General features: G+C 39.1%; 2 protein-coding genes across 2 annotated transcripts in view; both read left to right on the top strand.

Annotated features, from left to right (window-relative positions):
- The window catches only part of myo1f (myosin IF), a 29,759-nt gene extending 23,742 nt beyond the window's left edge, over positions 1 to 6,017 (top strand). Inside the window, exons 22-28 of the mRNA XM_010871832.4 lie at positions 1,276 to 1,421; positions 2,771 to 2,917; positions 3,041 to 3,189; positions 3,297 to 3,359; positions 3,543 to 3,744; positions 3,859 to 4,034; positions 4,876 to 6,017. Coding sequence (XP_010870134.1) covers positions 1,276 to 1,421; positions 2,771 to 2,917; positions 3,041 to 3,189; positions 3,297 to 3,359; positions 3,543 to 3,744; positions 3,859 to 4,034; positions 4,876 to 4,952 — 960 coding nt within the window. The 3' untranslated portion in view covers positions 4,953 to 6,017. The remainder of the gene's footprint in view (positions 1 to 1,275; positions 1,422 to 2,770; positions 2,918 to 3,040; positions 3,190 to 3,296; positions 3,360 to 3,542; positions 3,745 to 3,858; positions 4,035 to 4,875) is intronic.
- Positions 6,018 to 6,811: 794 nt separating this feature from the next.
- acer1 (alkaline ceramidase 1) lies at positions 6,812 to 11,975 on the top strand. Its single transcript, XM_010871830.4, has 8 exons — positions 6,812 to 7,238; positions 7,377 to 7,499; positions 8,178 to 8,290; positions 8,431 to 8,545; positions 8,717 to 8,855; positions 9,597 to 9,734; positions 9,833 to 9,970; positions 10,066 to 11,975. The coding sequence occupies exons 2-8, from the start codon at positions 7,493 to 7,495 to the stop codon at positions 10,241 to 10,243; spliced, it is 828 nt and encodes a 275-aa protein (XP_010870132.1). The 5' UTR covers positions 6,812 to 7,238; positions 7,377 to 7,492; the 3' UTR covers positions 10,244 to 11,975.
- Positions 11,976 to 13,420: the final 1,445 nt, after the last annotated feature.

Genomic DNA, 13,420 nt, shown 5'->3' with positions numbered 1-13,420 from the left:
TGTGTTGTACTTGTAGGTTGATTTGCTTTCACCCATCTCCCCAGTTTATCCCAAACCAGCTGGATGGGGTTTAAGTCTGTAGACTTGTGCTGGCCATTCCATGATTTGAAGCCTACCACCTTGTTCTTTTCTTCAACGTTTTTCTGACATAGCCTGGATGTATGTTTTGAGTCATTATCTTGCTATAGGATGAACCCCTTACCAACTAGGCGTACACTACAAGGTATTGGTTCAGGGTGCTACTGTGTAAGTCACCAACACTGGATCCAACAAAAAAGACCCAGACTATCATGTTTCTTCCTCCATGTTAGACAGCTGGTGTCTCACACTGAGAATATTTTAACTTTCAGAATTTCCTTCCAGTATTCCTTCCAGTATTCAGTAGTCCATAGGTGCTACTTCATTGCCCAGACAGGCCTCTTTTTCTTATCCTACCATCTTAGCAATGGCTTTCTGGCTGCCACTTGACCTGTCAAACCTGCACCTTGAAGTCTTCTCTTCACAGTTGAAACTGAGACTTGCTTACTTTGACCGTTAAGCTGTGCTTGAAGATGTTATCCTGTGAGCCGCCTATCATGCAAGGTGTTAACTCTCAGAAACCTGTCTTCTGATTATGTTGTGGCTTTGGGACTGCCAGACCTTCTTCCTGTCAGAGTTTCCTTCAGTTTCCAAATGCCTTTTGATGGTGTAGGAAACTGTACAAACTGACACATGACTTTCTTAGCAAATTCTCTAAAGGAAAGTCCTACACTTTTAAGGGGTTACAATAGCCTGTAAGTCCTCCTTTGTTGATCGCCATTTTCTTGCAATTATAATAGCAATATAATACTTCATGCAGTACAATACTGTACAAATAAGGCTTAAGAGGGTGTAGTAACACAGTTTGTAATGAACAAAAGGTGGGACACCTCTAGAAATTGTTAGTATCAACTTTCAAGGCTACATTAACTTTGATTGCTGCAGAACAGCTGTAAGTTGTTAACCCACTACTTGTTCCTGGAAAAAGGAAATGTTTTATAACTCTGAAATGTACAATATTTTTCAGTTTTTGATGACCTAAACTTTTGACCGGTAGTATATATATATATATATTTATTTATTTTTAGTTAGCAGTCTTGCTCAAGGACCAAATGACAGTTTTTTCACCTAGCTCTGGTATTAGATCTATAAATCTTTTGATTACTGGTCATCTCTAACAGCTAGGATACCTGCAGCCTGGCCATTTACAGCCATTAATACTCAATCTCTCTCATTCTTTCTCCCCTTTCTTTATAGTCCATCAAAAGAGACTTGATTCTGTCTCCTAAGGGCATCTACCTGATAGGCAGAGAGAAGGTGAAGAAGGGGCCAGAGAAGGGACAGATAAAAGAGGTGTTAAAACGAAAGCTGGAGTTCCAGAATATCCACTCTGTCTCTCTCAGGTAAGGGTTTTTTCTAACTGAAAAACTTCACTTCAAATGTGTTTGGACCAAAACAATTCATTTGTTTGTTTTCCAATAATTTGGAATTGAAATGAAACAATTACAATTTTGTACATAGTTCACCCATTTTAGGGTATCAAATATATTTGGTCAAATGAACATTATGTACAATAAAATTGTCCTATTTAGTACCTGATCATATATCCCTGGTAATGCCCTGTCAGGCCTCTACTGAAGCCATCTTCAGTTCTTGTTTGTTTTGGGGCTCTAATGTCATACTCAGTTGGATTCAGATCTGGTAATTAACTTGGCCAGTCAATAACTTTACACTCTTTGACTTTGAAAAACTCCTTGGTAGCTTAAACATTGTGTTAGGGGTCATTGTCCTTTTGAACAATAAAGCACTATCAAATGAGTTAAATTATTTTGTTAGATCAGAGCAGACACGTTTCTGTGCACTTCAGAATTCAATCTGCTGCTATGGTGAGCAGTTATTAATGAAGACCAGTGTGTCAGTTTCTGTTGCCTGATCAAGTTAAAACACTACATCAGACATTTTCAGAACACTTTTAGGTTTCCATCTGGTGCATGTTTACCTTGGTCTTATCTGGCCAGTGTCTATATTACTTTGTTCCAGAACTCTTCGGGTTCTTTTGGTACTTTTTAGGAAACTTTAGCATTGCTGTTCTGTTTGTGAGGCCTACTAGTTGTTTACATTTTGTGATGTACCCTCTGTAGTTATGCTGGTGTTATGCTCTTCAACATATTTGGCACATCTATGTCTACCTCATAGAGGCATCCACTATAACGATCATTCTTAATCTTCCAGGTTGTTTGCATTTGCTGTGCTCAACAGTGCTTTCTTTCTTCTTCTTAATGTACCTACAAGTTGATTTTGGCAAGGCTAATATGTGGCAATGTCTCTGAATGATTTATTCTGATTTATTTGGCTTATGGTGATCAGCTTGTTTTGCATTGATGATTCTTTCTTTCTTATATTGTAAGACACCAGCAAGAGAGTCCAAATTAAACTGCAAGGCCTACAAATCATGACTAGAAAAATGCCAGGTCTCTTGTGCATGTACTAACAATCCAAATAAACATCCCCAGCCTAATAAAAAACACATGTGAAATCAATTGTCCACACACTTTTGGTAACCTAAAATATGGTGATTATGTGAAAAATGTGCTGTAATTTAAAATGGTAATTATAAATAGAAAATGATTACACAGGATCTTTTAAAACTCCCTCTGTGCAATATTGGACTTCTATGACTAGTGTGTAGGTGTGAATCCTGTCTTCTACCAATGTCAATCTCCAAAACATGTCTTTCTCCCTCTCCCTGCAGTATGAGACAGGATGACTTCTTCATCCTGCATGAGGCTCAATATGACAGTCTGCTGGAGTCCAACTTCAAAACAGAGTTCCTCAGCCTGCTCTGTAAGCGCTATGAAGAGATGACCAAGAACAAGCTGTCTCTTTCCTTCAGTGACAGGTATGACTACATAAATATTGGATAGGGACATCCTTGCTGAATGACTCTGTCTTCCCCATTGTTTCGTTGATTGGTTTAACTTTGGATAAAAGCATCTGGTAATATCACTGTGGCTCTATGTAGGCTGGAGTTCCGGGTGAAGAAAGAGGGCTGGGGTGGAGGGGGCACGCGCATTGTGGTGTTCCAGAGGGGACAAGGGGACCAGGCAGATGTCAAACCAGCCGGAAAGACCCTCACCATCTCGGTGGGAGATGGGCTGCCAAAGACCTCCAGTGAGTTTCAGGAAAAGAGAGAAGCAGGAGGAACATCAGACACTGATACTGTATCTTCTTCATCTTAGGAACTTGCCGTTCTAAACTCTTCATGTTTATTTTGTCAGAGCCCACCAAGAAGGGAGCTCCACAGAACTGTGGAAGAGGTAGGAGTAAGCCTCCCAGCCAAGGTAAACACACCCGTCTGTCCCACCATGTTCCCATGTCATTAACAGACCTCACTCAGTTTACATGGACTTGCAGTGATTATTATGAACTGTGTACCAACTCAAATAATATTGATGATGAGATATTCAAGACCATATGATGAATGTATTTGTATTATGTTTACTATGTTCCTCTTCATTGACTAGGGTACCAGAATGGTGCACCCAGAGGCAGAGGTGCTCCACAGTCCCAGCATTCAGAGCAAACCTACTCCGCCCCCTCCAAACAGAACCGACCCCCTAGTGCTGCTCTCCCCAGAATTGGCTCTAAGAACGTCAGACGAGGCCCAGCTCAGACTCAGCAGGGGAACCTGGACTTCCTCAATGTGCCTGACCAGGGCGTGTCTGGGTGAGCTTAATAAACTTCCACATACTACAGTATCTGTAGAAGAAGGATTGAAATTGAGCTCCTTTCTCTCTCTCTCTCACTCCCTATCTCTCCCATCCCACACCCTATGTCCAGAATGCAGAGGAAGAGAAGTATCAGTAGCCAGCGGCCACCCCCAGCCCCGTCTAGCCGGCCCAAGCCCCAGCCCCGACCCACAGGACCTCGTTGCCGGGCGCTGTACCAATACATGGGCCAGGACACCGATGAACTCACCTTTGATGTTAATGATGTCATCGATCTGCTCAATGAAGGTGAGCGACTAATCAGTAGGGAATATCATATTATAGTATATGATTGTCTATTTGTGGAGAAAGAAACTGTTCATTCTCAACAAAGGAGAGGAAGTGGAGCCTCCAGCCCTTACTGAGGTGTTTGATGCTTGGAACTACTACCACCCCAGTTGACATATGGAGAATGTCTGCCAGGCAGAAATAAATGTCAAACCACATGTAATACACACAGTGAAAACTCCTTTTGTGTGTAGGTGATACACAAATTCCTTCCATTACCATATCAGTCTTTATTTATTTATCTTTTATTACAGTGATTTTAAGTGAGACCAATGTCTCTTATACAGTGGAGCCCAGTATTACAACAATAAAAACACACACAAAATGGAAACAAAAACATGCATTAATAAAAAAAAATCACAAAGACAATACAAATATTATTTACAAGAAATGCTGAATGTCTAATGGGCACTAAAACATTTAACTTACGATCACTCTGAATGGCATTTGGAAGTGCAGCGCTTCCCTGGGTGTATGTCCAAAATGTGGGTGTCAGCAATGCGAACCTCTCATTCCTTTTCATGAAGAGTGTAGTACGTATTGTGGGCACTTAGACATTGATTATAGAGTGTGTATTGCATGGGGTTCGTCATGTATGACTGCGTTGTATACTGTACGTACGCCATATGAGCAAATTGGTTACTACACCACCTACTGATGTGCTTGGCACTACTACACAATTACTGAAGGGCTGATCATAAAGAACAGCATCAATTCATGTTCACACCTGTATTGGTTCAATTGTAAAACTTCACCCGTAATACGTTTTCACAGCTTTTCATAACTTTGTATTTCCCTGTAGATCCATCTGGCTGGTGGAGAGGCAGGTTTCGTGGCAAGGAGGGACTCTTCCCTGGGAACTATGTGGAGAAAATATAACTGTCTGTCATATGGCCTAATACATTTTAATGTATGCAACAGATATTACTCTTCTCAGCAATCACGAGCAGAATGTAAGCCAAACAGTAACTAGAAGAGAATATCTGATGCACAAGCATTTTAACAGGATTATCACATTGACACTGTTTGTTAGCTGAACAACAATATCAGTACTGAGAGAGGGACTCGTTGAAAAGCCATTGTTGTGTTATGTTGTCTGACACACTGGGCTTTATTCCTGTTTCACAGAAGAGCACTTTGATTCAAAGCTTTTTAATGCTAACGCAAAATAAGACGCAACGAGTGGTCTTGTGTGTTCCAGCGGTCTTGACAGCTGCCCCTGGATTGTAACTCTGCAGTGTGGGTTTGAATCTTTCAGCAGAAGAATAATTCTCTCCTGTCTTTACCACGTTCCTGTCTGGTAAAGCATTAAATGAATAAATGTAAAGTAAGATGCCTAAGGTTGGCCTAAGGTGGACCAGTTGTTTAAGCCTCTTTGTCCAGTGGACATGAATGGCTGCCACGTGGGTTCACATCCAGGCCAGTGCTACTTCAGCAACAAAGATCTCCTTTATCTTTCATATCAAAATGAATGATCCCCAAATTGTCTAAAAATTTAAACACCAATAGGACGTTATCGTTTTATAAACATTATAAATAAAATGCTTTGTGAAAATTGTGTGATAATTGTGCATGCAAATGTTTTTCTGCAATATTTAGAAAATTCATGATTATGATACATATTCAGTTGTTGATGTAAAAGCCTGAAGATACCACTAGGAGGTACTGCTGCACCATTTCCAACTTCAATAAATGAAAGGCAATGGGCACTGGACATAAAAGTTTGACTGATGTATGATAATACATGGTTATTTTGGATGTGTAAACATAATGAATTATCTAATACACTTTATGTACTATTTGCACTGTGTTGGATTAGTTATAAAACAAGTTAACAGTCATTGTCTATAACTTTTGTACATAACTTTGAAATACCAGAAGGCTGATAGTTTTCCATTGGAAGAGGGGAGAATAAAAGCTGTCATACATAGCCCACACAAACGATTTACACTGCTGTTCTCTTCCTTCGTTTCATGTGGAACAAAATTAACATGGATGCTTGAACGCAGCCTCAATCTGAGAAAATATCATATTTAAGATATGCATTCAACAATAGGGCTATGAATATCACTGTATTGCATCTGGATGATTAATGATTTCTACAGGTTGTTATATGAATGACTGGTGGACAGAAGAGGTGCGGCAGATGATTCTTCAGCTGGGAGAACTGGTCCTGCAGGTGAGCTCTGACGGGAGCTAGGAGCTTCACATTAATGGTTAGGCTGATTCATTACAGTGATCAGTGTGTGGCTGTAGGTTTGCAGTACGAATTAGATCATTTGATGGTTGCATCTATGACTAATGTTGAAAAAACATGACTTGCAGACAATGCAGTGTTGGATAGTCATAACTCAATTAAAAGTTCAAACCAATTGAATAATAAGTGGAAATGAGTATATGAAATATATATGTGATGCATACCTGTTTAGACGGGTATTTTCATTGGTACCTGTGGAGACATACACAATAGCCAGTTGCTGAGCAGGATCCTCCAGCTTATTTTGACGAAAGACAGACATACTAGAAGAGCTGGTCTCACCCTCCTTTACCACTGAACTTTAAATCAACGTCTTCTTAAAATTAAAATGCCCTGCATAGTTGTCTGCGCTGTTGGACACTCACCTGTTTCCAAATTAAGATATTTTTTCCTATGTATTTTTTTATTAATGTATATATGTAAGGATTTAGTGGGGATAATGCAGCCTAATCCAAACTGAACTGATTACGTGCATATTTTAAGTGGCTAATTATTCAAGACATTAATAATGAAGGATAAACTCCAGTGAAAACCATTACACCAGTGCTGAGTAGAACTAGTTACGCCGAATAACCTCCAGCTCCAGTGAAAACTCTCGGGAATCTTCTTGCTTCTAGAATACATGTGTAACACAACAGAAACACGCGGGTAACGAACGATTGGCTACGGATGACTTCGTTCAATGTCATGTGGCCTCACACTCCGGCGCTTGTGCCATCCCAGCGGGTTCATCTAGTCATATAGAGAACAATTATCAGCTGGTTGCAGCTTTTGCCATTTACACGTCTGCATTCACCCGATTTTAAAACTATAATTTCAAACAAATAATACTGAATTAGGAAGAACAAATACTTAAATACTTCGAATTGTAATACTACTTTAATTGAAGCGGGTTGCCTGTTGCTGAGGTTGGAAATCAGGTTTTACGTTACTGTGTAAAATGTCAACACGCGCACTTGTTTCCTATTCAACATAAAGCCAAATTCTCAACTTACCGGTTAATAACAAAGGCAACCATGTGTCATTTTCAAATAATCTTGTCATAGACAGGGGCGTGCTTTAACTGACTCGTGCAACAGGATCAGGAGCATTTTGTCCTTCTACTTAAAATCCACCTGATTCTTGGAGAGGGAAGTAGTTGTGGTTGGATTAGAAAAACAACATGGGAGGTAAGATCTATAACAATTTAATCTAGTCATTTCAGATGGTGGTCATGTACAATTTTAAATGTGTGCTGTTTTACTTTCTTCAAGTTATCACACCTGACAGATATGTTGATGACACAATTTCATGACTTAAAATTGAGGCAATGGAAAATCTTATAAAATCTTATGAACAGTACATTAGCCTACATAATATAATAATTGCTTTGGTTCTCATGTCAAAGCCTTATATGATTGAAGTATGGATGGATTCAGCAAACAACTGACAGACTGCCTAACTCTGTATCTAATGTATTTATTATGGAAGCTTAAATCCACATACTACATTTTTACTCATCCTGCTAAAAATACAGCAGGCTGACTGAATCTAATGTGATAATTCAGTATAACACAGCAACTCTGAAGTAACCATTTTGGTGATAATAGTTAAAGAAGCATATGATAAGGCAGCCACTCCTGGATATTTGCTTATCTTTTAAACAGAGGGGAAAACGGACAACTGACATTTTACTTAAGCCACTCGCAGACAAACACAGCATGTGTTCAAGATGTGGATCAGCATGTGTAGTCTTAGAAAAAGGCTTCATCCAAATGATTAGTCTTACTGCCTTCATTGCTAGAAGGTCAACATGCTACAGAAAACAGATACCTGATGGTCCTCTACTGTCTGGTTCTCTCTCCCAGGGTTCTATTCCAGCGAGAAGATGACAGGTGTGCTCGCCTATGAAAGCTCAGAGCTGGACTGGTGTGAGGATAACTATAAGCACTCGGAACACATAGCTGAATATTTCAACACTGTAAGTGCACAATATTTATTCCTTACAACATGTATACAAACTGAAGAACACAGATAGGCCAGCTGAGTTTGCTAAGTGGATGACGCTCTCTCGTTGTATCTGGTGAAACACATTCAAACCCCTTTTTCTTTTTTGAACAGATGAGCAGCCTGTTCTTCTTTGTGATCTCGCCAATCATGCTGTACCTGCTGCATCCCTATGCCAGGGAGAGGAACCTGGCTGTACACCTGGTCTGGATCATGATGATATTTGTGGGTGTGTCCACTCTCCTCCGCACAGTTCAGGCCAACCTTCATACAGTCGTGAGTCCACTCCCAAGGTGGACAAATTAGCCTGTTCAATTCCATAAAATCTCTTAACCTCTAACCCATAGATGTTAGCTAGGGGCCATTGAACTGGGCCTTAACGTGTGTCCCTTTCAAACAGGTCTCTTCTCTGCCTACTTCCACATGACGCTTAGCTTCATGGGTCAGATGCTGGATGAGCTGTCCATCCTGTGGGTGATTGGGCTCTGCTACGCCCTCTGGTTCCCATGCAGGCTCTTCCCCTCCTTCATCAAAGACCGGTAGGTCACCTATAGCACTTGCTCAAGGAAACCTTTCATGTTTCAACATAGCAAATGGTTCCATAACAGGAATCATTCTTGTTGATTTTCTGTTGATTGTCAGCACATGATAAGGTCCCATTGGCATAGTGGTCTCAGTGTCACTGCCTTGCAGTATTTCAGCATAATTGATGCTGTGATTTCCTCAGCAGAGTCAATTTACACAGCCTTATATATGCTTATATATGAGTCGGCATGGTCCCAGGGTTCGAACTAGGATCGATCTTAGTTAGATAAGATAAGGCAACAAGATAAGGGTTGCCTTATCTTGTTGCCCTCTAGCAATTCCTATGGCTTGTTGCATTCAAGCAATTCCTATGGTAGGTTGTGTGGCTGCAAGCTCAAATTACATTGTTGGCTGGAATTTGTACAAAAAATCCCGGTTGAGTGAGCAGTCTGATAAGAAGCTTGACAAGATGTGCATCGGAGGACATGCCCTCAATCTTCTCTACAATGAGGTAGTTATGTGAACCTAGTCTGGGGTAAACCAGCATGTGCCCCTTCACATCATCCGGAAAAAGCGGGAATGGAATAGAACAGTAATCTGCACTACTCTGTTATGTTGGTAACATGGTGCATTGCCCAGAAAATGCTTTTAATTGGAGAGGCTTAAAGCGTTTTATCAAAAGCAATTACTTTAATACGTGAACTCAAAACCCTAATACCAAACACAACTCTCCCTCTCTCTGTCACCCCCTGCAGGACGACTTTCTCACGGCTGGTCATGGCGGTTACTGTAGTCACTACTCTGAGCTCCTTTGTCAAACCCACTGCCAACGCATACGTCCTCAACTGCTTTGCCCTTCACATCATCTACTCGTTATGCCTTGAGATGAGGGTGTAAGATAATTCAAATGAGTGCATACTTGTCTATCACACCTTCAGTTCACTGTCTGATTGCAGCTAATAACTGCCTCCTGTCTCTCTTTCTTTCAAAGTTGTACTGACCAGAAGGCGCTGCGGCTATGCTGGTCTGCTGTTGCTCTGTGGGTGCTGGCCATCTCCTGCTGGATCAGTGACCGTTTCGGGTGCAGCTTGTGGCAAAAGCTCAACTTCTGTTACCTCCATGGCATTTGGTATGTGTAGACAGAAGGGGGAACATAGGTAAATGGAAGTTAGATGGAACCGTTTCTTTGTGATTTACTGACTGACCTATGTCTTCACTCTTTAGGCACATTCTCATTGTGATTGCTGCAGCCTACGCAAGCACCCTGATAGCTTACTTGGATGCAAAGTATGAGATACCCTATGCCCTGCCAGGCCTTCAGTATTGGCCCAGTGACAACTGGCTCTTTGGCTTGCCTTACATTGTCCTCAAAGGAAGCACCAAGACTCAGAAAAGATGCTAATGTAAATTCAACTTCTACGACAGACAAACTGAATGCTTTGGTGATGGAATATGCAAATCAGTGCCATGCAAGCGAAGATGCAATGCCTTTCTTTTTACTTAGCAAGGAGTCCGTTAGAGAAATGGCTATAGTATGTTAGATTTGATATGGTCGTTCTTGAATTTTTCTAAGGTTGTATCATACTGTTCTTAATGAAGCCATTATTCCATTCTAAATCATGCCATTCAAAATGCACAGTTTCTTTCTTTTTACTTTACAGATGCTTGGAAAGAATGTTCTTTTTTTTTCTTTGTCTTATTAAATGTGGATATATCATCCCATTCTGAATCCACAAATATGATAGCTCAATTAATGTTTTTGTATTGATTTTATGTACATAAATATGCACATTCAATAACATTGCAGGATTAGTTACACTAATAATCGAAACACCAATGATACATTTTAGGGAATATTTTCTGGAATTGAGGCTTACTTATAAATAATATATATATATATAATTCATCATTACTCTTACAATGATATAGCCCTTCCTTAAAACTGACTAACTTAAAACTGACTAACTTAAAAGTGACATTTCAACACATACTTAAAGAGTTGGTTTACCCAGTAATCTATTTAATATATACCTCTCCCAGATAAGTTTGCCACTGGGGAGAGGTCACAAGGTCCTTCTATATCAATTATTTTCAAGCTTTTCTTATAACTGATCAAAAGTATTCAATACTTTTGTTTACTAGGTAGCATTAAAAATTATCAATATATATCATTATATCTGTAAAACATGACACTACACAGCTACAAAAAGTGAAAATAATACCTGTAGTACAAATAACAGTTAAGCAAAATTCTACATTTATTGTTTGTCATGTTTTTGTAAAAGTTAGTGTTTTTACATTGCCAAGGGATAGCGACTACCACCTCAATTTAGTAATTACCAATAGGACTGTAGACTCCATGCCACTCAGGTCAAGACTGAAACAGATTTTTATAGGAGGTTTGGTGTGAATATGCAGGAGGAGAAATGTGCATGTTAATATGCATATTTTGTTAATACGGCAGTGCATTGTCATTGTAAAATGCTTACATATATGCTTGTTTATTGTCTGCACATCATGATTTCTATAACAGAACAGTTTTCTATAATAGTTTGTATTGTTCTTCTATCCCAAAACATTTTGTTTAGATATATCATTATGTTAACTATTGTTACTATATGTTAACTCCAAGACTCAGGGTTGCTCAGGGTTTTTTTTTTATTATATATTTATATTATTGCAGAAACTAATTGATTCCATGTTATGTTTGTGTGGGTTTTACATCTATGAAAGCAATAACATTTTTATATTAATAAGATGACCAATTATGCGCATTGATGAGTGCTTTATGGCTTTTGTGTTTTAGGTGCTTTGAGCAATGCATTGAGGTTTTATGGTGCAAAGAAATGTGTTTGAAGCCTTTATTCTCGTTCTGTCTGTCTTTGTTTTATTTTGCAAAATGATTTTTATATCACTTCTTGATTTTATTTGTGTATTTATTTTAATTTAAAATAGAGTGCAGACTACAAATATGAACTCTTTCGGGGGCATTTTAGACAAGTTATATAGCCCTATTTATACATGAAAAATAAAATAGATTAAAATGTATGTAATCATCTATCAGCGGCAACAGTGACATCTAGTGTAGAGATTGTAATATTTATTTTGTAAACCCTTTAAAGTCATCAACAACCCCTATGAGTGATGTTGTGTGTGTGCACATTTCCTACAATTCCATTCATGAAATGTTTATTGTTGGATTAGTCAAAACTGGATAAGCAATACAGGAGTTATAATAGTTATGTTTTAGACACGTTTGATAAAGACAAATCCATGCATCAACCAATGGATCAGTGTGGGAAACTCAGAGGCCAGGATAAGAGACTCTTAGACTGTGGTAATCACAAATCAGTGTCCAGTCCCTGTGTCCATTTGAAGTTGGGGACGATTTCTATCCGGAGCTATGCTGCTTTCTGTTCAGACGATACACCACTACATTTGAAGTGGCAGAGGAAGACAGATCCGTGTTTGGTTCATTCATACAACATCATATTTAAGGAACGAAGACGGATAATCAGCCCACTGTCCGAGTTCATGTTTCTAATGTTGGCCACAGAGTAGAATAATGAACACATATTCCATGCCAGGAGTAGGCTACGTAAACGACCGGTTTTCTGTGTAAAAGAGGCTGATCTAGGCGACGTAGCCTGCTCCATCTAGCTGTATGTCCGACTTCGGATGCCACTCCGATTGGGTAGTGGTTTAACAAAAACTGACGTATCTCCTGTGTGGGTCGGAAAATATATCTGGATACCTTTCCGCTCTATATTTCAGATCGGATGAAGACCAAACACACCTGTTTGAAATAGCCTTTACAATGCCTGTTGTTCTCATAAAGCCACCAAACATTTAAGGAAGCGAGTTAACTAAATCATTAATTAATCAAAGAACGAACTAACTTAATAGCGAGGAAGTAAGCTAAATGCGGCAGGCAACGTTAAATTAGCCAAGTGTAGCCCCTCCTATCCGCACACACGGAGTCTGTGTTCATTATTTTACCTTGTACATAAAATGGTGATTATGATTATCCGTCTTCTTTGCTTAATATAGTTTGAACAAACCACACACGGATCAAGCAGATTGCGCCTGTCATAATATTTGGATTGTGTTGTGCTGAAAGAAATGTACCTTAACACAAGGGTTGGAGGCAGGGGCAATCAGATTTCACCATTGTTTTTATTTTGCACTTGCTGAGTAACCTGAAGCAGTGGCAACAATTTTTTAATTTTTCTAATAGCTTATTTGCAATGTCACACGGGCCTATGTAATGATAAGCAGTTCTCAGTGTTATATATATAGTAAATATAGTACATAAAACAAATCAAATACGTTTTTTAAAATATAATACAGGACAATGGTCTATATTGTCAATGTCACAAACAATTATTGAGTAACATTTCAATTTAAATATTTCAATTCAGGTTTCAGTTTCAATTATGATTCTCATATATCCTTTATTGGTGTGCATGCACCTTGAACTCCATAGGGAATTTGGTTTTCAATTGCTTGGCAATACATTGTTATATGCTAATTTAACTTCTTGACTTAGATGTTCCTAAATTTCATCGTGTTATATTTG

Source organism: Esox lucius, chromosome 8 (genome assembly GCF_011004845.1).
Source record: "Esox lucius isolate fEsoLuc1 chromosome 8, fEsoLuc1.pri, whole genome shotgun sequence".
In the NCBI taxonomy this organism is placed as follows: Eukaryota; Metazoa; Chordata; class Actinopteri; order Esociformes; family Esocidae; genus Esox; species Esox lucius.
The sequence above is the reverse complement of the archived record's forward strand: the minus strand, read 5'-3'. Positions and strand labels throughout refer to the sequence as shown.

What these genes read in the sequence shown, in the direction of transcription:
- acer1 (XM_010871830.4), top strand. An exon ending in GATCATGATGATATTTGTGG is followed by an intron (nt 8,546 to 8,716) that starts GTGTGTCCACTC and finishes CCTTTCAAACAG; the next exon opens with GTCTCTTCTCTGCCTACTTC. An exon ending in TTATGCCTTGAGATGAGGGT is followed by an intron (nt 9,735 to 9,832) that starts GTAAGATAATTC and finishes TTTCTTTCAAAG; the next exon opens with TTGTACTGACCAGAAGGCGC.